Here is a 23,190-nt window from a genome sequence, read left to right on the forward strand (position 1 = left end):
AAGGTACAGCATGGTGGCTAGAATCAATTAGGAACTCAAATACTAATTTCTTCCCTTTCCTCTCTCTATATGTATTTGGTGACTGGTATTCCCACAAGTACATTTTGGTACTGAAAAATGTATTCACTGGGGAGATAGACATCTAGGTTGTGCTAGCAACCTAGGAGGACCTTGGGCAAGCTGCAATTTCTCTGCAGCTTAATTGTACATTTTTTTCAAATAAAAGTAACAGAACTTGTTCTCATCTCCTATGATTGGAGGATAAAATGAGTTAATACACGAGGAAGCACTTTCTTTTGAAGAGCTACCAGCATTATTATTTTTCTTAAGTCCTAATTTCAGAAAGAAAAACCTCAAAACAACACAAAAGACAGCAAGATGTCAATGTTAACGGGTGATCTGATGACGACTGTGAAAATCCCACTCCTGGCTACAGACTATAAATGTCAGAAAGTTGTATTACTGTTCCTCAGGGCAGAGAAGCTCAGATACGAAAAAGATTAGGAAGCTTTCTTTTTTGAACGTGATCACCTAGGGCATTACTCATCTCCACGCTGACATATTTTCTAAGTAAAACAGTATCATAAATACCTCTGAGGGGCTTTGTGGGTCTCAGAATCTAGGTATATCCATTTGAAAATGCTAACTACAAATCTATTTAAAAAATAGCGGCATTAAAACCTTTGTATTTATTATAAATGACTTTCATTATTATGATCTCTTAAGAATGAAAGTATGCCAGGTTAGAAGTGGGAAAAGAGAAAATATATAGCCCCCAAAATAAAGTGGGGTTTTTTTTGTAGCAATAAAAGTTATCACTTCTAGGGTGTGTAATATAATACAATATTAGAAGGAACCATTACACATAGCAAGGTTTAATATATATCCATAAAGGGGCATTTTTGTTCTAAATCATTTTGTGGAAAATATATAAGGAACATGATCAGAAGAGAGTAATTTGGAGAGAAGCATTTTAGAAGAAACCTATTTTTCTAACAAACAAAAAGAGGCATGAGACACTGGGACAAAAAAGATTTTAGAAGTATAAATTTCTAAACTCTAAGGGCTCTGCTTTTCTTTCAATTCAAGATGTAATCATCCAGACATGTAAGGTAAGTTGAGATGTGTGATGTGAGAGAAAGAGAGGTGTGTGTATGTTGGGGGATTTAATCTTATTGTGCATTTCTTCTAATATTAGTTTACAAAGTCAGTTAAGAAATACCTATCCAAAACAGATCACCATTGTAACAAGAAGTCACATAAAAATGTATTCCCACACTGATGGACAGTGACTATAATGGGGTATGGGGTGGGGAGACTCGATAATAAGGGTGAATATAATAACCACATTGTTTTTCTTGTGAAACCTTCATAAAAGTGTATATCAATGACACCTTAATAAAAAAAAAAGAGGAAAAAAATGTATTCCTGTATTTTTCTTTGTTGAATACCTAACCACATTCTTAAAATATTTCAGCTTTATTAATTTATATAAATATGCCCTTGCCATAATTTGTAATACATTTTAGAAGTAACTGGAGATTTTATGCATTGCTAATTCATACATATAAATGTGAAGTTTGCATTATACATCTCTAAACAAAATCCTACTTCCTTGCTATTTTTAGAAGGAATAGGATGAAGAAGAGACAACAGGACTCTCATTACAAAGACTGACCCTCTATAAAAATTAAGGCTCTTCTGTTTTCAGCATCAACCTGCTACTAAAACAGCCCTGATATCAGCATTTAAAAAGCCCAGAGCCTAAAAATACTACAGTGGTTGATTGGCTTAAAAAATTAGATATTAGAACCAGGGAAAACAGTCATTATATGTGGTTGGCAATGTTCCAGGGTTACTTTTTTTGCTTTTTAGTACTCTTTCAAACCTGTTGGGCTACCAATTCTTATCTCACACCATTTTTAGGTTTGTGCCAAATAAACCAGGACACTGCTACTACAAAGTGTAGAGAAGATCCAAGCAGAAAATCTGACCCACCTGCAATCTAAATCACTAAAATCTTCCAAGTCTGCCTTGTTTGGGTACATGAAAAATATATCATAGAACTTTCCTGAAAATGGGCACATTTTATAGTTTCTTTAGACTTATATTTACAATGACATTTTCTAAAACCTCCCTGTCACTGAAAGTGGAAGTTTTAAGATGTAATGTATGTACAGTTTCATAGTTCAATTCTCCACTAAGAGAAAACTAAAAAGAGATGGTAATTAACTGGACAAATAAATACCTGCAAAACTAATGCACAAACTGTAATAAAACACACAGCAGATATTTTGTGAAAATAAGATTAAGAAGATTGTCATTTTATTAGTATTGTTTGTAAACTATAGTTTTATAAAAAAAAATTTTTTTAAAAAGCTCTTCTAAAATTGTTACATTAACCAGTAGCTTATTTTAAAGAGAGAAAAATACCTTCAGACTATTTTAATTATCTTGAAGTTCTTACACTCATACCTTTCCAAGAAAAAGTTTATTATAATGCAAATACTAAGGAAAGGTTTACACTATTAACACTATTTAGGAATACATCTTTTAAACAGCTGAACACCTTCAAACAAGACAGGCCTGTGCTGATTTAAATTTTAAGTTCAAGTATAGGAAAAACAAAGTCTATATAATACTGAGAAGGCCAAGGAATCATATATTAGTTGGTTACATAAAACATATTCACATTTTAATAAAAATTAAATAGCACTAGATTAAATACCAACCATTCTTAATCATGTTTTGAGTCTGATAACCAAAATCAAAAACTTAGTGTCATTCACAACAAGTCTTACAAACTAACCAATGCCAAGTGTTACACTTTAAACTTCTTGATAGTGTCAATAAAATCCCCAGGAAAGGAAAATACTGCAACTCTCCTTGGAAGACAGGCATTTTAAATCTTGGTTAAACAGACAGAATGTTAAGAATGGTATGGTTTTTATTTCCCATAGCAGGTTTACTGATACTTTTTTTTCTAGTAAAGTTTGAAAATCTGACACTACCTGTCCACATAGAAGGGGAAACAAAACTTGGTCAAAGTCTGCAGAACTTCCTGTGGAGAGAAAGAGAGATAATTTATACATCTAATGGGACCAATAAATCTAACATTAACTACAGCACACAATCTAGCAACTTTACCCTAAAGAAAGAGGAGACAGATGAAGAAATATGAGCTTTATCAATTACATGGGAGGAGTACCAGGCAGTCAATCATGAGAAATAATAAACATGATCAAACTTCATTAAAAATGAAAAATTAATCAAGAATCACACATGGGCAAGCAGCAGGAGCCATGCAGGAAAGCTCTGAAGGGAGGGAGGCGGTTGGGTTGCTGAGTGTTAACACCCCTCCAGGGACCATCTCCAGCCTGACCATATGGATCAGAGTGAATAACACCAAGCCACATGGGTTTGGCCTGGCAGAGCCGCTGTTGCTGGCACCGTTTTTGCCTGTTACCTAGGAACAGAGGGGGCCGGGATTAGACAACGCTTCCTAACAGCAATAGGCCAAATCACAAGCAGAATAGAAAGCCAACTTGAAGATAATAGGCCCTGAACATTGCCAACTACATTTTCTTAGAGTTTAAAACTTCACTTGTTTACTTGATAAAAAAGTTGCCATTTCTGGAATAAGTTTATTTCGTAATCAAACTGTAACAATTTTAAATATGCACTGTGTTTATTAAATGCCATTATCATAATTAAACACACCTGCTTGTAATTTGTGAAAATCCAAAGCAAATATCATTTTACAAATATGTAGGTACTTAAAGCACATTATTCAGGGAAAGTATACAAAAAGGTAACAAAAAGCAGAGTGACATTTCAAGGACTTAATCATAAAAGAGAAGCTGCTTACATTAAGAACACTACTGTATGAGACACAATACACAGCAGAGTATGACTTTTCCCAATAGACACATTTCACATATACACCATTCATACACATAGCTAAACACATGTACAAGTAATTAATTTTTACTTCCTTCATAGACTTTTCTCTAGCTTAACATCATTTAACAGCAGTTTTGGGCAGCCTATAGTTGCCGCTTATCAATAGAACAATGTTACAAATTTTAAGAAAGTATTCCTTCTATGCAATTGGTTTTCTTTTTTTAACTATTTAAAATCTCAACTTCAAGACAAAATGAAGAATACATTTTTCCACCATTGAGAAGCTGGTTCAAATTAAAACAAACCTGTCCATCAAAAATCCTCATCCAAACGATAAATTAAAGATCAGTTTACAAATGTAGCACTTTTCTAACCAATAATAATGAATTACCAGTGCTAACTGAATTGATGTTTCTCGCTTCATTTATTTTTAAAACCGGTTCTATCATTCAAGAAATAAACCACATCAATCTAATAACCCACTCAATGAAGCAGAAAGCACACTGACTTGCTCTGCCAGAGCACGTTCCGCCTACATAATTCAATTGAGCATATCCTATTTTTTATTATCATCCTGGACTGGTACTATGTATATCACAGCACTCTTAAGGCATGTCATGAAATAGTAAAGGAACAGAAACTAAAAAATGAAATAGAGTGGGTAAGAATACTTCAGCATTTTCTGAGAGGCATTACTGATACATGAGTTTATTTCATAACATGATATTCAGAAGTCCATATATATTGTTTTAAAACTATGTTTAACTAAATCACATAGCTAACAGAGAACCAGAAAAACAAGGGCAACTTCTCAGTGTATAATGTTTGTATCAGGCAAATATTGGAAAACAGATTGTATTTTATAATAAAATGGAGATAAACATTCATTTTAATGTCCATGGTTTTAATTAGAAAAAAATGCTATAACCCACATACAGAAAACTCTTAGGATTTACATGCAAAAAGAAATGCCTTACAAATTTCATTTCACATCGAATTTCAAATACCACAAAGCCTCTCCTGAGTTCAGTATATGTACTGAGAGCATTCTTTCAAACTCAGAACCCAGTGCTCACTCATTGCCAACATCAGCTACAAAGACAGTTATCCTTTACCCAAAGTTACAGACGCAGAAATGCTTCTACCCTATGCTGGAGTTGGAACTGCCAAGAGGGTTCAAGATCTTTGAAAGAAAGGACCCCCATGACTACAAGAAATAATTGTGCTCCACAGCAGAGTGGTATAAAGGGACCTAATATACCCAAATTACTGCTCACGACCATATAGAAACTACTTACCGCGTTCTAACGTCAAGAGTAATAACCAACCACAAACCTGTCAGATATTATTAGAAAAAAAATCAAAATACTCAGTGTAGGCTGAGTACAACCCACCTCCCAAGAGCTTTCCTTTTTACCAAGAAAGCAGTGATAAGTCTAATTAAGCAATGGGGCAGAGGGAGGGGAGGAGGGAAGGGAATATAGGCAAATGTAGGCACATGTGTGTGCATTACAATATGTTTCTTCATGTTTGTGATATTACAAGAGCTTGATATTCCAATTGAAGTCAAGCAAGACAGTGGTGTGCTGTCAGAGGAGAAAACAAAAGTGAGCATCTACTCTGTGTTAGGCATATTCACACATTACCTCAATCAGAATTGAAAATTCTATTTCTTAGGGAAGGGGAGGACAGGAAGAGGAAGGGAAAAACAAGCAACGTTTCTTGTAAATAAAAAACTGCTGAAATAAACCAATTTTCTTAATACTGATGTTTTCCCTCTATATAAACATTTAACTAATTCATCCTCTTTTCCCAAAGAAAACACAACCACTTGAATATGAAAAGTACCACTCTCCAAGAGAAGGCACTTTACAACCCTGATTTAAATACACTTTGACTAATGTATTTATAGCAGAGGGTCTTTCAATATTAACTTTACTAGAAAAAGTCACTGAGCAGTTCCCAGTCCCTTTTTCTCTCTAGAACCTGTGTCTTTTGGCTAGGGAACTTTCTTTGTAGATGGTAATTTTCCTGTTCTCTCCCCACTTCTCTTGCCTACACAAGCTTTTCCAGACCAGTCTCAGCACCACCTCAGCTACTGCCACATAAATAGGATCTTCAAGATGCAATAGCTGATGAAATGTAAATGACCTCATTGCTCAGGCAGGGGGTGGGGAAGATTGGCCAGCTCTCCAGATCAATTCCCAAGTTTATATTTTCACAAATCTTTTTATGTACAGTTTGATTTTTTAACATTTTAATGAGCAAAAAAGTGAATCTATAGTAGCCAGTCACCACAGTTAAAGTGCAGGGCATGAACTAGATCCCAGGAGGAAACCAGTCCACCATGTCACCACTGGCTTTAGGGCATTCGCCACCTGGTTCCACGTCCCCAGGTTCCAACTCTTTTCATAATCAAAACACTGCTGACATTACAAACCCCAGCCGTGTTTTCTAAAATCCCTCCCAATCAATATATTCAACACATAACTTATTGGAGACACCACTGAGCTCATTGATTAAGGTGAGTTCAGTAGCAAAGTTTTCAAAATAAATGAGACAAGAATATAGCATTCAACCCCTGTGTGACCAGACAATTTATGAAATAGGCAATTTCCAAAATGGCTTTTCTTCCTAACAAAATATACACTTCATGTGGGAAGAAATAAAAGCAGAGGGGCAGGGGGAAGCATGGAAGACAGGCAGTTTGCACAAACCTTTCAGTTATGCATATATTAGACAACAGATTGCACAGTGTCACAGAAAAGCAACAACATCCACAAAGCTCTGCCTACAAGGAGATAGCAAGCCTCAGAGTATGAACCAAAATATGAAATCAACACACCGAGCATGGATTCCCTTGCAAATGAAAATCAGAAATAATCCCAACATTCATCTCAGTCTTCTCTGGATTCACTTCACCCAATCTAAATTATCTGGTCAGAAGGCCCATTAAGGTGACTTATTTCCATCTGGAGAAAGTAAATTATGTTCTGTTGAAACTGAGCAACTCTCTTAAGAACCTGGTAAAGTTTTTAATTTATAATATCACCCATCACAGAATCCTATCTGGAAGCAAAACTTCGAAGTCTAAATTCAATGCAGTTAACTAGGATTACTAATAATGAGGAGGCTAAACCAATCCACCCTGAATTTCGGGCATGGGGTGGGGAGGTGTAAGAGATCTTACAACAGCCATCAGTTCATATGTTAAATACTTTGTTTTCACTGCTTCACTGAAATTCATAAACAAAATTAGTTGTATTTGGCAGATGAAAACAACCAACAGACATACACACCCCACAAATAAATGCCATCTGAAAGACAAAAAAGCACAGATTGATTATAATGCCCACTGGGGTTACAGAATGTTAGGAGATAAGACATGTTCGCAGTAGTTCAAAAGGAAAAAGAAAATGTGTGCGGGAAAACATTTAAATAAAGGAAAGAGATAGCCTGAATAAATGAATGTACTTTAAAATATGTAAAGCTACAGAGAGCCTCTCTGCAGCTTGCTGAAAGCTAGTAGAGCAGTCAGTAATTTATTTACCTTTGTCCAAAAAGAGAGTGAAGGAGGGACAGGCAGGGAGACAGTGGGAGAACATTTCCTGAGATTTTTATATCTAATTTATTTTTTTCATTTCAAAATGTAGATGTGTGATGAAAAGAGCAGTGGAGCTCACATTCCAAAAATACTCTACTTCTATGTTAAATTTTTTTAAATAGCATAAGGAAAATGCTGACCCCCCTAGTCCTGCAATTGAGATCAGTACCACTGACTTGAAAGAAAAGCTTTTGATTGATGATCTTAAAACTTAAGTCGAAAGTTAAAAACATAACACACACAAAATTCAAACATACAAAAAGCTAACAAATTTTTACTTTAAGTCATTTCAAGTTAAAATCAGGGACTCCAAGTGAAAACTATCAGAGGTTTTAATGCTTATGATTAAGAAGTATAAAACAGAATGGTAAGAAGTTCTCAGAAGCTTAATTAGCACCAAGTTCAAGAATGTTGATCAGAAGTTTCCTAAATATGGAAACAGGAAACACAATTTTTCTCCTTCACTAAAAATGTCAAATTATATCCAAGATCCATACTACAGTTACAAAAAAAAAAATTTTTTTTCCAGTGAGAAAAAGCTTTGAATAAGGGATTTTACAGAAAGGCCTTTCAACATCCAAACATAAAAGCTGAGTCAGATTTCTAACAACACTGCTCAAATGATACAGCGTCTGCTTCCTTTCTCTGGTATATTTCAATATTTACTCCCAGTTTACTTCTTATAAACATTAATTTTGAGTCATACATGTTATAAAATGCTAATTTGTGTAATACCTAATATACAGTGTTGTAATTCAAAAATAAAATTTTAATGAAATATGGAAATTCATCATGCTTACAACAAGCAGAAGAGCTACCTCTAGAACTACTTGTAAATATAAATTCTCATGACCTTTGAAGTTCAAAGTAAAAATACTGCATCTTAAAAAAAATTTTTTAACAAAACCATTTTCCACTTGTATCCTTCCTTTTCTTAAAAAAAAATTACTTAAAACAAAACTGTCCCCAAATTTTATAAAACATCCTCTAAGATTTCATTTTTTAACTTTAAACCTCACAGAAAAAGGGTTGAAATGAGAGAGCTGTATTTATAAGGTCAGTGTTAAACACCAATAAACTTCTTGATACTTCAAACACTGGAATGGAACAAATGATTTGGTAAGAATCTCTTACAATTAGTATTCGGTGGCATTGGTAATAGAATTCCTTGGACTTAATATTGTTAGGATGAGATATTTGGCCTTGTACATTTCCTTTAACACTTTAATTCCTTTACCTGAACATTTATATTATCAACATATCTAAAAGGAAGAAAGGATGGGGAAAATGGGGGAGGAGGGGACACAAGTCAGCACACACCAAAGGAACAGTGTCCCAGCAGTAAAACTACAAACATGGTTTCACTGAAGCAGCCAACTTGCCCTCAGGAAGATAATACTTAAAAAAAAAAAAAAAAAGAGCACTGATAGAAATAGTATTTGTAAGCATATTAAAAGCTGTCAGCTTTTAAATATTTTAAATGCACACAAGAATGTGCACAGATGGGCAACTTTTCCGTTCACATTAGTCTAGAAAAAAATCTTTCATTATCAAGCTTAGAGTTCTTGAATTTTTTAAACTTAATTGTACTTCTGTTTCTTACAATTCACACCCAAAGGCCAAAGCGTTCCTGCCACCAGTCCTTCAAATCTGACTTGGACATTACACGGGAGGAGGCTCCAAGCCTCCCTGAGGTCTCTCTCCTTTTACAACACACGAAAAAGCAGTCGATAATGGGCCCATGCTGAATTCACTGCTCTCCATGTCTCCTCCTGGGACACCAGCCTAGCAGATGTGATAAAAACTGTGTCAGAGAAGTGGCTCTAGTTTGTGCCTTAATGACAACTTAAAGCTCTAAACCAATACAACCAAAGGACTAACCGAACTGGCTGTTACCTCTCTCTCCTGCCAATCTTTGAATATCTCTGAACTAAATTAGCACCTCTACCCACAACATCCCCTGCCACCCCAGAAAATCCATTCTAATTTTAAAAGATAAATGAATTCAGCAAACACATCAGTGGCACGAATCTCTGGGCTGCGTGTGTGTGTGTGTGTGTGTGTGTGTCATGTCCCATAATTAAGCCCTAACACATATCTCATGTAGTTTATATTTTTTCAAGGTATGATTGTGCATTCAGATGCCTCAAAGGACTGGTATATTTCCTCTGATTACCACCCCAATAACCATATTAACATGTACAACTGGTAGACTTATGGTTTCCAAAGAGTGCCTAAAGGTCTAAAAATTATTTTTAAACATGTTCAACCATAGGAAAGAAAAGTGATATTCTGAGTTACTGAAACATTCTAATTATTAAAATTTATACAGGAGAATTTTTAAAACCATAGGAGGTTATACTCTAACTTGGAAGAACTCTTTGTCTTACCTAATGATATGGTACCAAAAAATAGACTTAAATGTGTACTTCTGGTAACATTTTCTAAATTTATAATTCAGCCTTCAGATGATAGACCTTTATACCCAGTACCTTGAAAGCCTATTCAGTCACAATTGCATACCCACTTAATCAGCAATCATTGTTCAGGGATGCAGGACTCTGTTGTCAAGACAAGCACCAAAACCCTAAAAAAATTTTTTTCAGAACTGGCATAAGAAAAAAGTGATCTTTGTCAGACAAGGACAAATTTATGCAAATCTTTTATAAACATTCACAAACATTTATTTAGCTTTTGAAATGTTGGCCTCATTTGAGAGCATGAAAATGAGGGGGAAGTAGGAAAACGCAAAGGACAGCTTAGAAGCTGGCATGCTACATAAATATTCAGAAGGAAGATTATAGGATTCATGTTAGGCTGTCTTAGGCTTCTCCAAAGTCCACACAGAATAGCGAAGAACAAAACTAACGAGAAGTACAGCAGATGTTAGACAATGCATCAGCCTCTTTTCCTCTCTCACTTGGCTATACTTGGACGCTTTTATATTTTCTTTCAATATGGTTAGGTCATTCAAGGATTCTCCTATAGACTCTGTATTGTGGCTACAGATCTATAAGCTGGAGGTCTGTCAGCTTTCCAAAAGTTTCCAATGAAAAGGCATTATGCAAATTCTACCTCTTACTCTCTTTCAGGGGGGAAAAAAGCCTCCAGTATGCAGTCATCAGAGTATTGGAAGCCCCAGCCTTCATTTCTGTAGAGCTGTGTTTGCCTCAGGGCCACACTGCTTGTTTTGACAGTGGATCCCCCTAGATAGTTGGGATTAGTCGAGCTTGTTTAGATAAACTTGAAATCAAGGCCTTCTCTGGGTAGACAGCTAGATGTAGCTACTGAGTTTCCAGCTGCCTCCTCCTTTCATCCCCAAACAACTGGAGATTCACAGTAGCTATCACAGCCACAGGCTATGTCACATACATAAGTACAAAATTAAAGGCTGCTAAAAGAAGCCTTTGTAAGTCTTAGTGCTAAAATAAGGAATCTGTACTGCTTGGTTTATACAAATTATTCTAGCACTACTAGTATGGAAATGAAATCATCAGTTACAAGGCTCTATTAATGAAGGTTCCCAGCTACTTCAGATAGACAGGATCACAGTCTGATAATATAGCTAACCTTCTGCTTCTTAGCTCTTATATGACAGCAACCATTTAAAATGTTGAAGAGGAAATAATAGGATTTATTTATCCAGTGGCAGGGAATGTCAGACACCATCAACAAACATTGTGAACAGAATATGAAAATGAAAATGTGAATTTCAAATCTTCTTTTGAGAGAATTGTTTAGCAATTGATTACACATGGCCTCATTAAACAGTCATCTCCAATTACAAAACTGTTTCAAATCGACTTTTATTTCCTATAACTTGCAGATTCTGATAGAATTATACCAGGAGGATTCAAGAACTGGAGAAATTTATACTCAGAAAAGATTGATGACATCTCATTACATCTAATACTCAAGAATTCTACTGTTTTGCAAGTAGAAAATATCTCTTCAAAGGGCCAGCAAAATGCAAACAAAGAAAATAATTTAATTCCACACTTACGTTTTATTTTACTTTACACATCTTGCTCCAACACATAGATCCTAGTATTTATTTGAGGCTGCCTGGGATAAACCAAACACTGCAATGGTACCAGAATAGGTTTGAACATTTTCCAGAACTATTCTGTGAAATACAGTAAAGTAACAGAAGAACTTATACCCTTTGACAATACTGTCAAATCACACATTGCAGTTTTCAATCAATCGGGTTCATGTATCACCAACAAAAATATGTTCTCATAATTCAACAGATAAGTCACTATTTAAAAATAAAAGCATTAAGACATGCAAGATATTCTAGAACTATAGTCATCAATTTAAGGTTTTCCTATGAAATTTTTGGTTCATTTTATATATAACTTAAAAAACAAGAGGAGTCAGCAAACATTTTTTCTAATGGGTCAGATAGCAAATCTTTTAGATTTTGCAGGCCACTTATGGTCTCTGCCACAAATTCTTCTTGTTTTGCTTTGTTTTGTTTATAACTCCTCAAAAAGGTAAAAACCATCTTAGCTCAAAGGCCACACAAAAACCAGTCCCAGGCAGGATTTGGCCAGCTGGCCATAGTTTGCCAACCCCTAATTTAGAGTGTCAAGGAGCCTGGTTACATAACATAACCCAAACAAACTCACCAATACCCCAAAACTCAAATTTAGAAATTACTGAAGGGTAAAGTGACAATGCTCATCATGTTGGTTCTCTGTTGATCCAACAATTATTATTGCTAAGTGGCTAGATGTCAATTGCATGCAAACATGGGTTTTTCTTTTGGAAAACTGTTTAAAACACATAAAACGAAGAATTAAAAATCAAACACATTTCCACCACTCAGAATTCACAACTCTTTAGTGGCATGGACTCTAGAGAAACAATTCCTTCTCATATTTACAGTTCCTACTGCAGGAAAGGTGCGGGGGTTTTCTTGACAGATAAATGGACTCATGCTCTCCGAATTGGTGAGAGCTCTTCAAGAGTTATTTCATTGACAGTATCTATAAAAGTAGTATTAAAACAGAAGACTTTTCTAGTGCTCCACTCACCATTTATTCAAACACACGTATGAATACGCATTCAAGACATAGAAGGGCCTCTTCCTGCCTCTCTCACTAGTCAACTGCTGGCCCTTCTTTGAACTCCTTTCCCTTAAATGTGTTTCCCAGGAGTTTATTTCCCTTTGCTCTCTTTATCCTCCTCTATTAATAGTTTACTTACACTTTAATTTCAATTATCATTGTTGTGTGAATGACTCAAATTCAAATCTTTGCTTCTAAACTAGGTCTAGCACCAGGCCTCTAGTCCAACTGCTTTTTTGACATTTCTGGCTCATGTGCCATAGGTACTTCAAGCTGACATGCCAAAAATCTGGACACATCATTCAGGTTCCTAGTACACTGCTGCTTGCTAATCCCTTTTATCCCAACAGAACAAGAAAGGATCTCAAACCACCACTAATACTTGCTGGAACACAGATGATCCACTCACGTGACTTAGATTTAAGTATCTGCTGTGGTTGATGAATTTCAAAATAACTCTGTGGAAGAAAAGCTTCTGACTCCTTAAAACCTTCCCATGTGTTAAACAAAGAGGACAGGGAGTCCCTAAAATCAAGCACATCTCAAAGTCATCTTAGAAAAGAAAACTGATATATTTTCCTAGGCAAGATAAATATATTTAGAACCAGACAATGTGCTAAAGGCGCTGTCTGCATGCAGTTCATGATCTAGTTGGAAAGACAGGCATTATTCACATGAACTAGAATTACGACAGGAGCTGAATTTAGATGGAAGGGTCAAGAAAGACATCTCAGGAAGTAAGAATTTTAGATGAAACTTTAGAATGAGGAAGTGTTCACCAGTTAAAGATTGGAAGAGGGACAGGAAGAGAAAGGCAAAAAAAAAAAAACCAGAATAAACAAGAGTCACTGAACAAGAGCTCTTGGCACATTCAAAGAACCTCAGAGCCTGGCATGTACTGAAGCAGAGGAATGCGGGACAGAGTAGCAGGAGATGAGGTGGGACAAGTTGGCAGGGGCCAAATCATGCAAGTCCTTTTAAGGTGTTTGGGAATCTGGATTTAAGTGCACTGGGGGTCACTAGAAGAGCTTGAGTCCTTTTATATCCTGCTTGCAAGTCACTTCCTTACCCCTTCAACTCCGTCCAAATACCTCCAGATTCCAGGGTAATTCAGAAGCTACCTGAGTTCCCATGCCAATCCTGTTGCTATCATTCCTATCATCAGATTGGCCATATTCTCAGAACCCTGCATTTACACAGGAGAGAAAAGACACACAACTGGGTGCTTGTCAGGCCTTCAAGAAGGAAGAGGAGCCTCCTTCCTTACCTCTTCAACTCCGTCCAAATACCTCCAGATTCCAGGGTAATTCAGAAGCTACCTGAGTTCCCATGCCAATCCTGTTGCTATCATTCCTATCATCAGATTGGCCATATTCTCAGAACCCTGCATTTACACAGGAGAGAAAAGACACACAACTGGGTGCTTGTCAGGCCTTCAAGAAGGAAGAGGAGCCTCATACAGGAGCCTTAATATTAATGCGGCTACAGGGAGAGGGGTTGTGGTTGAAGGGAGCAACAAAGGAACTGTAACAAATTTGAACAGGACCAGCATAAATCTCTCTTCAGAACCTGCTCCTGGTACCTGGCATTTCTCCTAAGCAACCAACCAAAGTCCCCTTTCCTATACACTTTGCCACATGACTTTTTATTGCACCAATGTGCTGTATATCATTTCATCTAGGACCCAGTGATTACAGGACTATTATTTTTCACTACCACTAGGGGAAAAAATGCTACAAATGAAATGATATACCACTGACTGTAAGATGCATCCCAATTTCAGAGATGTTAAAATATGAAAAAATATGCACATTACAATTGATAAAATATATTTACAGGTCTGTCTTCCCCACTAGACTGAATTAAGAAAGGTGGAGAATATATTCACTGCCAGTGTCTAGCAGAATACCTAGCAAAGAGGAAACATCTAGTGAATGACAGTGCTGAAAAAATGACTGGATGACAGTCTAGAGATTTAGGAGGGGAAAAAAATAGCATTACCTGAACACTTACTATTGCCAAGCACTGCTAACAGTCTACATGTCTGTTATTTAATTCTTATGCAAAGAAGTGAGACCACATGGGCCAAAGGAGATGTGAATTTATCAGAGAATCTATACTTATTCTTGATATAGAAAATGAAAGGAACAGAAACAACTATTAAAGCTTGTATAAATATAGTATTAGTCCTTTCTGTCCAAGTTTTATCTTTATACCTAATAACTTAAGAATTATGTATATAATTAAAAATATCTAATTTTCTTATAAAAGTTTCTTCTGATTCAGCCTTTCGTTTCCCATGTACCTGTGGTTATCTGTTCTCCAGTGGCAGTTTAGTGACAAGTGGTAGAAGACTAACAAAGCAGCTATGTATCATATCCTGTGCTAGAAATTTTACATATACTCAGTGATACTACCAGTAATCATATGTAGATATTATCACCCTCTGATACATGAATGAAGTTTGAAAGCTGAGTAAAATTAATTTCCAGTAGAACAGTAAAGTAACTTGCCTAACTGGAAACAGGCAGTGAATGGAAAACCTAAGATTCAAACCCAAATTCCTTTATCAGTGGAGGTCCAGCTCATCCCACAATCCTCAGTTTGCTGCTTTGTTGACTGCAAATAAGATATTCAAGAGAGAGATTCTCATTCTCAGTCCCTATTTAATAAGGATTCTACCTCCAGTTACAAACACTCATACAACTAAAACTTTGCAGTGGTAGCCCTTCATGCTGAATTGAGAGCCTCTCTCCCACCTCACTTTCCAGTTGCTGCAGGGAGTCCTGCAGAAAGATCTGTGCCGTGTGAAACAGTCTTAAATTAGATTAGGGTACCTTACATGCCAACTTGCCCAGGACATCCTGGTTATGTTCATTCTCTCTGTGCAATCATGGTGCCCCTTTCACTCCCAAAAGTATCCTGGATTGGATGCTATGGTCATGACTCTTTGAAGGAAAACCAAAGCTTGTCTGGAGGGTACTGAAAGAACAAACAGCTATTCTATCTGCCTTGTGATGGGAAATTGGAGAGTGGTAATAGAAGAGTTAGTCCTGATCACTTGACTCCTCCATGCTCTTTATTCACATTAAGGACTTACCTACATTCTAGGACTTAATGCAACGCAAGACATCAATTACATGGAAGCAGTAAAATCTACTCTGCTTCATTTCTCAAGTTACATCAGAAAATCATTTATTGAACCAGATTAATTCAGGAATCATATATACATTATGCTCACTTCTGCCAATTTTACAAAATTAGTATTACTTCCTTGTTTTACAAATGAAAATAAATAGGCTGAAAAAATAAAGACTTAACCCAAAGTGACCTTTCCTAAACCAAATCTCATATAAAGTGCTAATCTTGCCTTTTATTTTTCTGGGAGCCAAACATACAAAAAAAATGCACTTAAAAATTTTTAGGAGGAATATTTGTTGATAAATAAGTGAGACATGCATAATGATAAGTATTTTAGCTGCCACTAAATCTATTCACTGTAACAGATACATTCTAAAAATTCAGAAGTACCTCTCAATTTACTAGGGGTTTAGATATCTGGAAATGACGGTATCAGGCAGGTTGGAAGAGGTCTCTGATAAAAATGATGTAGCCAACAATTTACAGCTCACACTTTTAAAACTGTATGTTACTAAAGAGGCATCATGTTTCAAATACATTCAAATACAAAAATCGTAAATGCCTTTATTAAGCCTCTGCTAGGTAAGGTAGGATTTAATAAATGCATGTTTTGGTTTGTCCTACCTGGTTCAAATTCTGAGCCCAAAATCACAATGTGTACATTATTCACTTATTTATTATTATACATAAAATATCTGACCTACTAACTTCCATGTACATACAGTACCAGGTCCTAGAGATATGGACATCAAGTGAGCAAGAATCTTTAATCCCTGGTGGAAGGAGAAGATACATAAACAAGTATGTGCAATAAAGTGTTCTAGGCTTTTTTTGTTTTTTGTTTTTGTTTATTTTATTTTATCATTATTTTTTTATTAAGGTATCATTGATATACACCTCTTATGCTCAGGTTTCACATGAGCAACATTGTGGTTACTACATTCCCCCTATTATCAAGTACCCACGACATACCCCATTACAGTCACTGTCCATCAGCATTGTAAGATGCCATAGAGTCACTACTTGTCTTCTCTGTGCTATACTTCCTTCCCCGTGGCCCCCCTATATTATGTGTGCTGATCATAATGTCCCTTAATCCCGTTATCCTTCCCTTCCCATCCAACCCCCATCCCCCAATCCTTTTCCCTTTGCTAACTGTTGGTCCATTCTTGGGTTCTGTGATTCTGCTGCTGTTTTGTTCCTTCAGTTTTTTCTTTGTTCTTATACTCCACAGATGAGTGAAATCATTTGGTACTTGTCTTTCTCTGCCTGGCTAATTTCACTGAGCATAATACCCTCTAGCTCCATCCATGTTGTTGCAAATGACAGGATTTGTTTTCTTCTTATAGCTGCATAATATTCCATTGTGTATATGTACCACATCTTCTTTAGCCATTCATCTACTGATGGACACTTAGGTTGCTTCCATTTCTTGGCTATTTTAAATAGTGCTGCGATAAACATAGGGGTGCACCTGTCTTTTTCAAACTGGGCTCCTGCATTCTTAGGGTAAATTCCTAAAAGTGGAATTCCTGGGTCAAATGGTATTTCTATTTTGAGTATTTTTAGGAACCTCCATAATGCTTTCCACATTGGTTGAACTAGTTTACATTCCCACCAGCAGTGTAGAAGGGTTCCCCTTTCTCCACATCCTCGCCAACATTTGTTGTTGTTTGTCTTTTGGATGGTGGCCATCCTAACTGGTGTGAGGTGATATCTCATTGTGGTTTTAATTTACATTTCTCTGATGATTAGTGATGTGGAGCATCTTTTCATGTGCCTATTGGCCATCTGAATTTCTTCTTTGGAGAAGTGTCTGTTCAGATCCTCTGCCCATGTTTTAATCAGGTTATTTGCTTTTTGGTTGTTGAGGCACATGAGCTCTTTATATATTTTGGATGTCAACCCTTTGTCAGGTATGTCATTTATGAATATATGCTCCCATACTGTAGGATGCCTTTTTTGTTCTACTGATGGTGTCCTTTGCTATACAGAAGCTTTTTAGTTTGATATAGTCCCACTTGTTCATTTTTGCTTTTATTTCCCTTGCCCGTGGAGATATGTTCATGAGGAATTTGTTCATGTTTATATTCAAGAGAGTTTTGCCTATGTTTTCTTCTGTGAGATTTATGGTTTCATGACTTTGGTTCAGGTATTTGATCCATTTCGAGTTTACTGTTGTGTATGGAGTTAGACAGTAACCCAGTTTCATCCTCTTGCATGTAGCTGTCCAGTTTTGCCAACACCAGTTGTTGAAGAGACAGTTATTTCCCCCATTGTATGCCCATGGCTCCTTTAACGTATATTAAGTGGCCATATATGTGTGGATTTATATCTGGGCTCTCTAGTCTATACCGCTGGTCTGTGGCTCTGTTCTTGTGCCAGTACCAAACTGTCTTGATTACTGTGGCTTTGTAGTAGAGCTTGAAGTTGGGGAACGTATTCCCCCTTGCTTTATTCTTCCTTCTCAGGATTGCTTTGGCTCTTCGGGGTCTTTTGTGGTTCCAAATGAATTTTAGAACTATTTGTTCCAGTTCGTTGAAGAATGCTGTCAGTATTTTGATAGGGACTGTATTGAATCTGTAGATTGCTTTAGGCAGCATAGCCATTTTGACAATATTAATTCTTCTTAGCCAAGAGCATGGGATGAATTTCCATTTATTCATGTCCTCTTTAATTTCTCTTAAGAGTGTCTTGTAGTTTTCAAGGTATAGGTCTTTCACTCCTTGGGTAGGTTTATTCCTAGGTATTTTATTCTTTTTGATGCAATTGTTAATGGAACTGTTTTCCTGATTTCTCTTTCTGCTAGTTCATTGTTAGTGTATAGGAATGCAACAGATTTCTGTGTATTAATTTTGTATCCTGCAACTTTTCTGAATTAAAATATTAGATCTAGTAGTTTTGGAGTGGATTCTTTAGGGTTTTTTATGTACAATATCATGTCATCTGCAAGCAGGGACAGTTTGACTTCTTCCTTACCAATCTGGATGCGTTTTATTTCTTTGTATTGTCTGATTGCCATTGGCTAGGACCTCAAGAACTATGTTGAATATAAGTGGGGAGAGTAGGCATCCTTTTCTTGTTTCCGATCTTAGAGGAAAAGCTTTCAGCTTTTCACTGTTAAGTATGATGTTGGCTGTGGGCTTGTCACATATGGCTTTTATTATGTTGAGGTACTTGCCCTCTATATCCATTTTGTTGAGAGTTTTTATCAGGAGTGGGTGTTGAATTTTGTCAAATGTTTTTTAAGCATCTATGGAAATGATCATGTGATTTTTTGTCCTTCTTTTTATTGACATAGTGGATGATGTTAATGGATTTTCGAATGCTGTACCATCCTTGCATCCCTGGGATGAATCCCACTTGATCATGATAGATGATCCTCTTGATGTATTTTTGAATTTGGTTTGCTAATATTTTGTTGAGTATTTTTGCATTTATGTTCATCAGGGATATTGTTCTGTAGTTTTCTTTTTTTGGTATTAGAGTGATGCTGGCTTCATAGAATAAGTTTGAAAGTATTCCCTTCCTCTTCTGTTTTTTGGAAAACTTTAAGGAGAATGGGTATCAGGTCTTCACTAAATGTCGGATAAAATTCAGCGATGAAGGCATCTGGTCCTGGGGTTTTGTTCTTAGGTAGTTTCTTGATTACTGATTCAATTTGGTAATTGGTCTGTTCAGATTTTCTGCTTCTTCCTGTGTCAGTCCTGGAAGGTTATATTTTACTAGAAAGTTGTCCATTTATTCTAGGTTATTGTTCTAGGCTTTCTTATAGAAGTTTGGTCAAGAAAAAAGGAAGGTACTGTAAGTTCTACCCAGTGGATATGAATGACTCCTCAGACATGGTGACTTTTGAGCTGACTTTTGAGAGATGAGCCAGTATTTACTTGACAAGCAGGCTACATAAGAATATTTCAGGGATAAAAGCAATGTAAAACAATTACTACATATATCACAAAGTTGATATGTTAGTAAATGGTCTTTGATAAGCTCAATTTTCTATAAAAGACTATCTTAATTATTTTATAAATACCTTTTCATTTCTAACAACCCCCACTTGGTATACAGTGCATAGTCTGGGTTTCATGTTATTTCACATTTGAAATCTGAGAGTGACCAAAGTTAGTTTGAAATTACAGGAACCAGAGGAATCTTAACTCAACTGCCTCTACTCTACTGCATTTAAAAAATGAAAGCTAACACAATAATCAATAATACAAAGTACTACATGCAACCAAAACGGCTAATTTACAAAGACAGTGGGACCCATTACTAAATTTCGGAGGTTTTTAGAACTTTGAGAAAGTCTCAATATACAGATTTCACAACTGAAATAAATTTAAAATAATTAGTTATTTGAAATCCCTTTTTCACCAATTAAAGTGCTTCTATATTTTCAGTTCATTTTAGAACATAAATATTCAGGAACTGTTTCTCATCATCCTTCTTCATCTTCACTTGATAAAGTATTTTCTCTTATCTTAGTGACTTCTCTAAATTTTGTTCTTGAACAGTGCAGGCTTAGAAAGGAAAAGTTTTCCAGAATTCTTCCTAGGATCAGTCTGACATTTTAAAGGCCAAGGTTATCACACACAACCCTGATACCTGACAAAACAAAAGCACTGAAACTGGGTTACCCTGTTACCTTAAATCTGCCCCTAAAAATAGTAGGCCCTATATATATATATATATATATATTGGTTATTACTAAATGCCAGGTGTTATTCTGAGCATGCTACACATTTCTAATCACTTAACCCACACAAAAATCCTATGAGATCTTTACTATGATTACCTCTAGTTTACAGGTGAGAAAATAAAATCCCAAAGAGGCAAACTCCAGTAAATGACAGAACTCAGATTCAAACCCAAGCAATTGGCTCAAAAGTCCCCAGTCTCAATCACCACTATCATGCCTCTGTGCTCTTCTTTCTGGAATCTGGACTCCTTAGCAATTATGATGTCTGTGGATTACATACTTTGTATTCACAATTATTCACTAGCTACTAAAATACCCTAGCTGCAAAGAAGAGCCTTTAACATTAACTATAGTCATCCCTATACTTGGAAAGTTCACAGATTTGACAGACAGACAAACAATACAATGTAAGGAATCAACGTTTCAAGTGCTCTCTAAGTGCAGAGGATGAAGTGGCTAATTCAGTCAGGGCGAGTTTCATAGAGGAAGTGATACAAGCAGGGCATTTAATGCTGAACAGAAGGCATACTGCCCAGGAGGGATTGAGGAAGGTATTTCAACCATAAAAACAGCTTGGGCAAAAATACAGAGGTGAGAGAGAGCAAACCACGCTGGGGAATGGTAAGGCATTCCACATCTGGTTATAAAGGGAAGTGGTAGGAAACCAGGCTGGAGGTTGGGTCAAGGTCAGACTATGAGGGGCATTTAACCCAAGTTAAGAAATTTGGAGTAGATCTTGAAGGCACCCAGAACCATCAAGAGTTTTAACTAAAGAGAAATGGTGTGATTTGATTTAGATTTCAGAAAGATATCTCTGGCCCTCTATGGAGGGCAGGGATTATAAGGGCACTGAGTTGTAGGCCACTAGGAAGAGTCCACAGGAGAGAAACTGAGTGTGAATACAGAGGGAAATAGCAGGATAGGACAGACTAGGGAGCAATTCAGGAGGGATAATGAACAGGACTTGATGACTGCAGATTTGTAGGTGCAGCCGAAAGAACAACAGGGACTATTACATGAGGCTAAAGTTACAACTCAGACTGCAGTGCTCCAAAGCAACCATAGTCCACTTAGTTATAATCATTGGGTAACTCAGCAGAAACAAGACCATCCAATAGTATTCACAGATGTCTCAAATTTAGTGGTGCTTTTTTGCAGTCAGAATAAAACTAGGAGAACACTTCTAATAAGAATGTGTAAGTAAGGATTGTATAATTACCATTTGCTAGAGTCAGATTCAAGTAAGTAGTCATACAATGTAGCTGTATAGCTTGGCATGCTCTCAGGAAGAATAGCTTAAAAAGAATTTGTCTTTTTAATGAGTTCCTTCTATATAACTGTAACAGCTGGGGAGTTTACCAAATTGGGTAAAAGCCTTCAACTTAAAAGAGCCTGAAGTCAGAAAATATATCAATTTTTCAATTGAGTTTGGCTAAATGTTTAAGGTTTTGAAATATAGTTTCATTAAGAAACCAGTCTAACCACCCCATTCTTAAGTCCACCCTTTTCAGAAAACACAGGGGGCAGGGGGAACCGCAGGATACAGATATGATAGAATAGTACCTCTTATATATAAAGTGGTTTTTCTTCAGCAAACACTTTAAAAAGCAGCAACCTGACATTTGTCCAAGGTGATAAATGTGTCCAAGGTGATAACAGCATAGGGGGAAATAAGATGCAACACATGATAGATTACTTTTGGGGATTCTTTTTTTCACTCATCCATGATCCTATACTTGAAAAACATTAAAACGAGCCAATTATCAAGAACAGGACACTCTTAAACATACATAAGGAAGCAGATGTTTAATCTAGGATACATTTATACATCTGTAATCTATCAATGAATCTTTTCAAAATCTGTAATGCGGTCCATCAAAATGACATTTTGGTGGCAACTGTGGATACTGACACACCACTTGAAGAAAGCTGCTTCAGCTGGGTGCTTTGTTGCTATTATGCTGGACAGACACCTCCCAGGTTTTAGGGTGTCAACAGATTGAGTTTATATGTACAGATGAGAAAATTATATTTCCACCTACAATCCCAGTCGGCCAAGGTACTAAGGTATATGGAACCTGAACTTTTTGAGCAAGAGGTTAAAAAATCCATGAGTCAACAGTGACTCTTAGAAAATCATAAACTAAAACAAACCTAATAGATGATCTTGTTGTGGGCAGATCCAAAATTTTCCATCTGGGTTTCTCTGTACTACTCTTGTTAATTTTACTAACTTCTATGGATTCATAGCACAAAGAACAAGAAATCACATCACTACTCAAGGTCCCAGTTTTCAAAGACATCCCCAATTTCTTGCCATGTCATTGTTCTTCAAATCATCAAAACACCCTGGACAAGCACCGCCCTTGTGACCTACCGGGTGGTAAGGTCTTTCAGGAAAAAGATGCAATCTACTTCTTTCCTCTTTGCCTGGTACAGTGTCTGGCTCACATTCTACAAACACTACACTTAACAACCTCTCGCTCAATTAATGTGAAAAATCAAATCTACTCTCCCAGACAGTGTCTACCACCAAAAACAGAAAGAGGATAAAATCAAAATGCAGCCATTTATAAGTTGGTCCTTTTAAGGCTAGATTATGGATCCCTCATTTGTGGTGTATAACAATGAAGCAAAACTGAAGGAACAAAAAACAGCAGCAGACTCACAGACTCCAAGAAAGGACTAGTGGTTACCAAAGGGGAGGGGTGTGGGAGGGCGGGTCGGGAGGGAGGGAGATGGGAATTGAGGGGTATTATGTTTAGTAC

General features: G+C 36.5%; 1 protein-coding gene across 10 annotated transcripts in view; it reads right to left on the minus strand.

The window, feature by feature from the left end:
• The window catches only part of DENND1A (DENN domain containing 1A), a 553,926-nt gene that overhangs the window by 349,906 nt on the left and 180,830 nt on the right, over positions 1–23,190 (minus strand). For 9 of the 10 annotated variants that reach the window (XM_036913988.2, XM_036913985.2, XM_036913987.2 and 6 more), the window contains one exon: positions 3,012–3,061. The exons of the other annotated variant lie outside the window; for it this stretch is intronic. In XM_036913988.2, coding sequence (XP_036769883.2) covers positions 3,012–3,061 — 50 coding nt within the window. The remainder of the gene's footprint in view (positions 1–3,011; positions 3,062–23,190) is intronic. 10 annotated transcript variants of the gene reach the window in all.

The sequence above is a fragment of the Manis pentadactyla genome, chromosome 3 (genome assembly GCF_030020395.1).
Source record: "Manis pentadactyla isolate mManPen7 chromosome 3, mManPen7.hap1, whole genome shotgun sequence".
Classification (NCBI taxonomy): domain Eukaryota; kingdom Metazoa; phylum Chordata; class Mammalia; order Pholidota; family Manidae; genus Manis; species Manis pentadactyla.